This window comes from Entelurus aequoreus, linkage group LG19 (genome assembly GCF_033978785.1).
Source record: "Entelurus aequoreus isolate RoL-2023_Sb linkage group LG19, RoL_Eaeq_v1.1, whole genome shotgun sequence".
In the NCBI taxonomy this organism is placed as follows: domain Eukaryota; kingdom Metazoa; phylum Chordata; class Actinopteri; order Syngnathiformes; family Syngnathidae; genus Entelurus; species Entelurus aequoreus.
In genome coordinates, this window is record NC_084749.1 from 49,984,514 (window position 1) to 49,994,795 (window position 10,282).

The window sequence follows — 10,282 nt, forward strand, 5'->3', positions numbered from 1 at the left end:
TGCAGGGAGCAAGCTTTTCTCGGTTACGGTCCCTTGGCGTTTGAATTCTGTACGACCCATTTTGTCACTCTCTCTCACATTACCGTTGGTACGGTAGAGCCATATGAACTCAAGCTTTGGCCAACAAAAATGGCTATCGTAGCCCCACACTAGGAATCGAAAGGGCAAGTGATTTTGCAAAGCATTGTGGGGGCTAGCTAGCCATTGTTGTTGGACAAGGTATTTGTTTACAAGGCTGTACTCAACCAGCGGTATTATGAGAGAGAGCAACAAACTGGATTAAAATGAATGCCATCCATCCATCCATCTTCTTCCGCTTATCCGAGGTCGGGTCGCGGGGGCAGCAGCCTAAGCAGGGAAGCCCAGACTTCCCTCTCCCCAGCCACTTGGTTCAGCTCTTCCCGGAGGATCCCGAGGCGTTCCCAGGCCAGCCGGGAGACATAGTCTTCCCAACGTGTCCTGGGTCTTCCCCGTGGCCTCCTACCGGTCGGGTGGCATCCGACCAGATGCCCGAACCACCTCATCTGGCTCCTCTCCATGTGGAGGAGCAGCGGTTTTACTTTGAGCTCCCCCCGGATGACAGAGCTTCTCACCCTATCTTCAAGTTTCAAGTTTCAAGTTTATTCACAATACCATACAACAATTGCAATAGTAGTGAATATCATTTAAAGATATTGGTAAGTGAAAGGGTCCCCCAAATAAGCTAAAAGAAGCTTTTGACAGGGGGTCCAGAGGACAGTTTATATATGGAATGATGAAAAAATGGTAGCAAGTCTCTAAGGGAGAGACCCGCCACCCGGCGAAGGAAACTCATTTGGGCCGCTTGTACCTTGTGATCGTGTCCTTTCGGTCATAACCCAAAGCTCATGACCATAGGTGAGGATGGGAACGTAGATCGACCGGTAAATTGAGAGCTTTGCCTTCCGGCTCAGCTCCTTCTTCACCGCAACGAATCGATACAGCGTCCGCATTACTGAAGACGCCGCACCGATCCGAAGTCGATCTCACATCCACTCTTCCCTCACTCGTGAACAAGACTCTGAGGTACTTGAACTCCTTTACTTGGGGCAGGGTCTCCTCCCCAACCCGGAGATGATAAAATGAATGGTATGAAAGAAAAAACCGTACCGAAACAAACTGGACCCTGTTCCGAAGCTAGCCACCTTAAAACACAAGTACAATTTAAAATTGTTGGAATTGATCCAAAAGAGCACGTCCAATAGACGAGATTGGAGAAAGCTGCCGGACGAATCCTGTCAGAGTCAGTTTTTATACAGGTCAAACATTTAAGGATGCCAAGTTGGGAAAGGCTGACGGACAAACCGACTTTGGGTGTGTGCAAGACCTCGGAATTTAACATCAGAAAGAGAAGACCGTCGTCCTTTCAGGCAAGTCAACAGGACTGTGTCTCCTGGACAAATTTGTTTCAAACTTAATATATTTAAAGTCTGAAATACACTCTGTATTCATGTGGGAAATATCTAGTTTCCTCAGTTATTGATCTATGAACATGGGTATTGCTTTTTTCCCCAAACTCTGTACGTTGTTCGTAACTCGCAGCTACCTTGGCTATCAATAAATGCTACAAAACATTCAAACTCCTCGAAAATGCAGTGAACACACCAACATGTACCAGGTGATGACGTTAAAAGTCATGTTTGATGGTCTCACGGCTGCTATTTGCCGTTTCTTTATTAGCTTAATAGCACCACTTCCTTGGCTTTGCTTTCACGCTGGAAATGAGAAAAATCTTACCAAATACTTTTTTCCGTGAAGCGATAATGACCATGACTGTGGCAGTCCACGGTGCTGCACGTTCGAGCCATGTTTTGAACTTGTTTGAAGACAAAAAAAACTTAAGCGTAGAATCTTGCATTCAACCGAGTAAATAAGCTATTCCGAGTCCAGCAAGACCCACAATGCAAAGCGTTTCCACGTCACACGTTCAAGCTACATAGGCAAGCAGGGCAAAGTGCAGAACGTAGCAGGGATCAAAGTGCAAGCATTGGATGGAACAAATTGTGGAAGGTCACAGCAGACATGAGAAGTCCAGAGTCACAGAGGTACCCAGGACCATATACAGTACTGTAGTACGTAGAGTAGGACACAATAGATCCCATCTAAAGATTGTTCCCTTCTGTGACTGAAGACGTCTCAGAGAAAAGTGAGCGTACCAAAAGTCTCTACAAGATCGCCAAGGGTTTTCAGGAACATTGAGCCAGATGGGTGGAAGTGATGAGGAAGAAAAGAAGAGCAGAAGACATTTATGAGGTGTTACACTTTGTGATGGAAGTGGATTCAACGTAACACACACACACACACACACACACACGCACACACATGATACACTCCCTACCGCCTGACCATGGAGGACTATTTTCCCCCAAAGCCTCTGGGAACTCTAAAAACAGTCAAAAGTGTTTAGTATTACGTGAGAACAATAAAAGCTTTATTGTTTCAGGTGAATTTGTCCGCCCAGACGGACTTAATAGTTCGCTTGGATTAGGTCAGGTTCTGATCCGCTTGTACCAGAAAGAAACTTACAAACAACAGCAGGGAAAAGACACACATAAAACACTTATACAGTGGTGGTCAAAAGTGTACATACACGTGTAAAGAACATCATGTCATGGCTGACTTGACTTTACAATCATTTCTTATTTGTTTGTGATGTAGTGATTGGAGCACATACTTGTTGGTCACAAAAAACATTTATGAAGTTTGCTTCTTTTATGAATTTATTACGGGTCTACTGAAAATGTGAGGGTGAAAAGTATACATACAGCAATGTTAATATTTGCTTCCTTGGCAAGTTGACCTGCAATAAGGCGCTTTTGGTAGCCATCCACAAGCTTCTGCTTGACCACTTGACCACTAAATTGGTGCAGTTCAGCTAAATGTGTTGCTTTTCTGACATGGACTTGTTTCTTCAGCATTGTCCACACCTTTAAGTCAGGACTTTGGGAAGGCCATTCTAAAACCTTCATTCTAGCCTGATTTAGCCATTCCTTTACCACTTTTGAGGTGTGTTTGGGGTCATTGTCCTGTTGGAACACCTAACAAGACCCAACCTCCGGGCTGATGGTTTTAGCTTGTCCTGAAGAATTTGGAGCTAATCCTCCTTTTTCATTGTCCCATTTAAAGCAGCAGTTCCATTGGCAGCAAAACAGGCCCAGAGCATAATACTACCACCACCATGCTTGACGGTAGGCCTGGTGTTCATGGGATTTCATCTGACATCACATGGACAAAGATAAGACCTTCTGGAGGAAAGTTCTGTGGTCAGATGAAACAAAAATTGAGCTTATTGGCCATAATATATTGGCCACAAGTATATGTACACTGTTGACCACGACTGTATATATGTATGTGTATATATATATATATATATATATATATATATATATATATATATATATATATATATATATATATATACACACACACATATGTGTAGTAGGCCTGAGCGATATATTGATTGTATCAATAAATAAAAATAAATAAACTATGTTTTTCTCCTCTTGCCCTGGAATATTTTTGCCCTCATGAGCTTCCGTAGCCCTCGCCCGTCCCTTACTTCCCTCGCGGAGTTCCACAATCCTAGCAAAACAGGGCTAATGCTCATGATAACGAGACGTTTGTTCCAAAAAAAAAAAAAAAAGTCTTGTCAGTGCTTTAAAATTGGGGTCCCAGGCGTGGAACAAGTGACTGCTCGCTGCAAAGTTTCTTTCAAAAAGGCAGCATCACAACGACTTTACTCCAGCATGTGAAACAGCACTGAGGCGAGTGGGGGGGAAATGCAAGTCTTTGCGAGGCGAACAAGAACGCAACAACAAACTCCGCCTGAGAGGTAGCGTCCTGTGGCGAAATGGTTTGCACAAGGTAGCATCTACAGCAGGGGTCACCAACCTTTTTGAAAGCAAGAGCTACTTCTTGGGTAGTGATTAATGCGAAGGGCTACCAGTTTGATACACACTTCAATAAATTGCCGGAAATAGCCAATTTGCTCAATTTACCTTTAACTCTATGTTATTATTAATAATTAATGATATTTACACTTAATTGAACGGTTTAAAAGAGGAGAAAACATGAAAAAAAATGACAATTAAATTTTGAAACATAGTTTATCATCAATTTCGACTCTTTAAAATTCAAAATTCAACCGAAAAAAAGAAGACGAAAACTAGCTAATTTGAATCTTTTTGAAAAAATTAATTTATGGAACATCCTTAGTAATTTTTCCTGATTAAGATTAATTTTAGAATTTTGATGACATGTTTTAAATAGGTTAAAATCCAATCTACACTTTATAGAATATATAACAAATTGGACCAAGCTATATTTCTAACCAAGACAAATCATTATTTCTTCTAGATTTTCCAGAACAAAAATTTTAAAAGAAATTCAAAAGACTTTGAAATAAGATTTAAATTTAATTCTACAGATTTTCTAGATTTGCCAGAAATGTTTATGTATAATATTTCACAAATATTCTTCGTCGAAAAAACAGAAGCTAAAATGAAGAATTAAATTAAAATTGATTTATTATTCTTTACAATAAAAACAAATTAATTACTTGAACATTGATTTAAATTGTCAGGAAAGAAGAGGAAGGAATTTAAAAGGTAAAAAGGTATATGTGTTTAAAAATCCTAAAATCATTTTTAAGGTTGCATTTTTCCTCTAAAATTGTCTTTCTAAAAGTTATAACCAGCAAAGTAAATTAATGATATTTACACTTAATTGAACGGTTTAAAAGAGGAGAAAACATGAAAAAAAATGACAATTAAATTTTGAAACATAGTTTATCATCAATTTCGACTCTTTAAAATTCAAAATTCAACCGAAAAAAAGAAGACGAAAACTAGCTAATTTGAATCTTTTTGAAAAAAATTTAAAAAATAATTTATGGAACATCCTTAGTAATTTTTCCTGATTAAGATTAATTTTAGAATTTTGATGACATGTTTTAAATAGGTTAAAATCCAATCTACACTTTATAGAATATATATCAAATTGGACCAAGCTATATTTCTAACCAAGACAAATCATTATTTCTTCTAGATTTTCCAGAACAAAAATTTTAAAAGAAATTCAAAAGACTTTGAAATAAGATTTAAATTTAATTCTACAGATTTTCTAGATTTGCCAGAAATTTTTATGTATAATATTTCACAAATATTCTTCGTCGAAAAAACAGAAGCTAAAATGAAGAATTAAATTAAAATTGATTTATTATTCTTTACAATAAAAAAAAATTAATTACTTGAACATTGATTTAAATTGTCAGGAAAGAAGAGGAAGGAATTTAAAAGGTAAAAAGGTATATGTGTTTAAAAATCCTAAAATCATTTTTAAGGTTGCATTTTTCCTCTAAAATTGTCTTTCTAAAAGTTATAACAAGCAAAGTAAAAAAATGTATGAATTTATTTAAACAAGTGAAGACCAAGTCTTTAAAATATTTTCTTGGATTTTCAAATTCTACTTGAGTTTTGTCTCTCTTAGATTTAAAAATGTCAGGCAAAGCGAGACCAGCTTGCTAGTAAATAAATACAATTTAAAAAATAGAGACAGCTCACTGGTAATTGCTGCTATTTGAGCTATTTTTAGAACAGGCCTGCGGGCTACTCATCTGGTCCTTACGGGCTACCTGGTGCCCGCGGGCACCACATTGGTGACCCCTGATCTACAGTATGGTGATACAAGGAGAACAAAGCACACAGCCATCACAAAAGCAGTCACTCTCCACATCCAAACAGCTCGTAAGCTAAAAAACACTTGTGGAATTTACCGCATTTAATCATCAAGTTATGAATATATTACATGTGCAATGACTTTAACATTAGTACACGCTAACATGGAGTGGCCAGGATACTTCAGGGAAAAGCCTGCGTTTATCCACTTAGTAAAACTATGTAGTCATCTCAATTTTTTACTTGATTTATTTGCATGTACAATACTACATTTTTATTTACAGCAGTTATTTTATTCAAAACATAAGTATTAGGTTTGTACTTGATAGAACTGATTGATTTTAATTACTATTTAATGATCATTGGAATCTTTTTATTGAACCGAACCGAAACCCCCGTACCGAAACGGTACAAACACAAATACACGTACCGTTACACCCCTACTAGTCATGCAAAAAAAACTGACCACCGAAAACGGATGCTGTGATGGAGTAAACCAGACCCACGGTGTTGTCTGGTAGCGTTGTCAGCATGTCTGTGATGTGGACGTAACTTTTAATTATATCCCAGATATACCCGCGGACAGCCGTCTACAAAATGTGCAAATATTCAAAATGACAGTGGCGGCTTTTAAGGAGAGAAAGTCCAACTGGAGCAGCAGCGGCAAGCAAGTGTGACGTCATGCTCGCGTTTCGTCGGGTACATCGAGAAGTACAGTCCCTAAAAACGAGTATGTTTTATAATAACACCAGAAAAAGATGCTAGATGTGTTGCTAGTCGTTTTTAATAAAGAAAAAGTCACTAAAAGTCTCAAGAAAGTACATTGTACAATTAAAAATACAGCATAATATACACTATATTGCCAAAAGTATTTGGCCACCTGCCTTGACTCACATATGACCTTGAAGTGCCATCCCATTCCTAACACATAGGGTTCAATATGACCTTTTGCAGCTATTACAGCTTCAACTCTTCTGGGAAGGCTGTCCACAAGGTTGCGGAGTGTGTTTATAGCAATTTTCCACCATTCTTCCAAAAGCGCATTAGTGAGGTCACACACTGATGTTGGTGGAGAAGGCCTGGCTCTCAGTCTCCGTTCTAATTCATCCCAAAGGTGTTCTATTGGGTTCAGGCCAGGACTCTGTGCAGGCCAGTCAAGTTCATCCCCTTGCTTTGTGCACTGGTGCACAGTCATGTTGGAAGAGGAAGGGGCCTGCTCCAAACTGTTCCCACAAGGTTGGGAGCATGGAATTGTCCAAAATGTTTTGGTATCCTGGAGCATTCAAAGTTCCTTTCACTGGAACTAAGGGGCCAAGCCCAACTCCTGAAAAACAACCCCACACCATAATTCCTCCTCCACCAAATTTCACACTCGGCACAATGCAGTCTGAAATGTAGCGTTCTCCTGGCAACCTCCAAACCCAGACTGGTCCATCAGATGGAAAAGTGTGATTCATCAGTCCAGAGAAGGCGTCTCCACTGCTCTAGAGTCCAGTGGTGACGTGCGTTACACCACTGCATCCCACGCTTTGCATTGGACTTGGTGATGTATGGCTTAGATGCTGGTGCTCGGCCATGGAAACCCATTCCATGAAGCTCTCTGCGTACTGTACGTGGGCTAATTGGAAGGTTACATGAAGTTTGGAGCTCTGTAGCAACTGACTGTGCAGAAAGTCTTTGCACTATGCTGACCTCTCTGTCAGTTTACCTGGCCTACCACTTGGTGGCTGAGTTGCTGTTGTTCCCAAACTCTTCACTTTTCTTATAATAAAGTTGACTTTGGAATATTTAGGAGCGAGGAAATTTCACGACTGGATTTGTTGCACAGGTGGCATCCTATGACAGTTCCACGCTGGAAATCACTGAGAGCGGCCCATTCTTTCACAAATGTTTGTAGAAACAGTCTCCATGCCTAAGTGCTTGATTTAAGTGCTGTCTAGAGCTCGGCAGAGTAACCGTGTAATACTCTTCCATATCAATAGGTGGCAGCAGGTAGCTAATAGCTTTGTAGATGTCTGAAACAGCGGGAGGCAGTGTGCAGGTAAAAAGGTATCGAATGCTTAAACCAAAAATAAACAAAAGGTGAGTGCCCCTAAGAAAAGGCATTGAAGCTAAGGGAAGGCTATGCAGAATGAAACTAAAACTGAACTGGCTACAAAGTAAACTAAAACAGAATGCTGGACGACAGCAAAGACTTACTGTGGAGCAAAGACGGCGTCCATAAAGTACATCCGAACATGACATGACAATCAACAACATCCACACAAAGAAGAATAAAATCAGCTGAAATATTCTTGATTGCTAAAACAAAGAAGATGCGGGAAATAACGCTCAAAGGAAGACATGAAAACTGCTACAGGAAAATACCAAAAAAAGAGAAAAAGCCACCAAAATAAGAGCACAAGACAAGAAGTAAAACACTACACACAGGAAACAAGTCCAAATAAGTCAGGGTGTGATGTGACAGGTGGTGACAGTACACCTACTTTGAGACAAGAGCTATAGTGATGCACGCTTGCTTATGCTTTAAAGTCAAATCCAACAATTGCGACAACGACTTTTTACTGACAACTGAGTTTCGTTTTTTAATGATTTCTGCTAATGGTGTGCCTCCGCATTTTTTCAACGCAAAAAATGTGCCTCGGCTCTAAAAAGGTTGAAAAGCGCTGACTTACTGAGCCGATCCCACGCCACGGTGAAGTCCGAGACGCGAGGCGCCTCGTTCTCCTGTCCTCTCAGCTCCTGGCTAGTTTTACGACACCTGTGGAAAAGGCGGCTGGCGAATGACTGATCTCTTCCCTGGGCCATTCCCAGCTTTGATTGTTCCCCCAATGTTTTACAGAGAAAAGGCCGGCGAGCAAAGTCACAGTTCCCAGACGCGGTGAGAAAGAGCAGTTTCCTGTTCGCCTGTCAAGTGCTCTGCAACGCTCGGCTAACCACAGCAACTTAAGCTTCCTGTTCCGAGCACTTCAGTTTCAGTGGCCATGTTTTGTCCTTCTGCACGCCTCCTCTGCACTTGCATGTTGTGATAGAACACACCTTGCATTGTAAAATGATCACACCATGTGAAGGCATTTGTTGTAGAAATGTCCTGAGGCTGTGCAATTTAGGTGATGACCAACATTTGGGGAAACATTTTAAAAAATCAAAAAACTGCAGTTCAGTAAGCAAAATAACGTGCTGTGTTTTTTTGTGATGCTACCACAGAGAGGTACCAATAAGGGCGAAGAGAAAAATGTGGTGATGACATCAATGGTTTAAGCAGGGGGTCTCCAAACTTTTTTTGCCCTGGGGGCCGCATTAGGCTACAAAAATGTGGTAGAGGGCCGAAAGCTGACTGCATGTAAAGTAACATATTCTTATATATACACATATACATATATATATACGTATATATATACGTATGTATGTAAATTAGGGGTGTAACGGTACGTGTATTTGTATTGAACTGTTTCGGTACGGGGGTTCCGGTTCGGTTCGGAGGTGTACCGAACGAGTTTCCACACGGACATATTAAGTAGCGTAACGCACGTTGTATAAACAATGCACAACACACGGCATGCTAGCAGCTAACGGGTTACGATAGACTGACCATACGTCTTCTTTTCACCGGGCATGTCCTCTTTTGCGGAGCTGTCAGGGCGGAGTTTCTTAAATGCCTCAAATGTCCGGCATTTTGAGTTAGGGTTGCGTGTATTTTCAATGTACGTTCAGGGTTAAGAAGGGGTTAAAAACAAAACAAACAGCAGCATTGGTGAGGGAGGGACAGAGACAGAGAGAGAGAGAGTGAGAGAGTTATGATAAACGCGCATGCGTCGCCAGGCTCTGCTTTTTATCCATAGATTTATCACATTTAATTTGTTATTATCTATAGCAGGGGTGTCAAAAGTGTGCCCCGGAGGCCATTTGCGGCCCACAGCTAATGTTTTAAAGGCCCACGGCACATTCTAAAAATACTATTCAAATAAACAAAAACATAACAAAAGTGAAATAAAAAAGCTTAAAGGTTAAATGTAAATTAGAAAAAGTTGCAATGTTGACTAATAAAACAAAGCTGTTTTATTTTCTTTCAAACTGTCATTGCTCAAAACATAATATTGAATCAAAATCAATGTTATTATGAATTATTGACCTATCCAAGGTTCCCATTACTTCACATCAAATATTACACTAAGAAAAATATTTTTGGTGGAAGATTTTGCAAATTTGGTAAATAAATAACCCCAAAATGTATATTTTGTTGTTTTCTTACTGTACCGAAAATGAACCGAACCGTGACCTCTAAACCGAGGTACGTACCGAACCCAAATTTGTGTGTACTATTACACCCCTAATGTAAATGTATATAGTATATATATGTGTGTATATATGTACAGTATATAGGATAGGATAGGATAAAACTTTATTGTCATTGCACAAGTACAACGAAACTAGATATGTATATACAGTATATATAAATATGTCTATATATATATATATATATATATATATATATATATATATATATATATATATATATATATATATATATATATATATATATATTAGGGCTGCAACTAACGATTAATTTGATAATCGATTAATCTGTC

At 39.5% G+C, this 10,282-nt stretch overlaps 1 protein-coding gene across 1 annotated transcript in view; it reads right to left on the reverse strand.

Annotated features, from left to right (window-relative positions):
* Window positions 1-8,554, reverse strand: part of LOC133635431 (cAMP-dependent protein kinase catalytic subunit beta-like) — a 45,746-nt gene extending 37,192 nt beyond the window's left edge. Inside the window, exon 1 of the mRNA XM_062028629.1 lies at window positions 8,369-8,554. Within this exon, the coding sequence (XP_061884613.1) occupies window positions 8,369-8,501 (133 nt within the window). The 5' untranslated portion in view covers window positions 8,502-8,554. The remainder of the gene's footprint in view (window positions 1-8,368) is intronic.
* Between the last annotated feature and the right edge of the window lie 1,728 nt (window positions 8,555-10,282).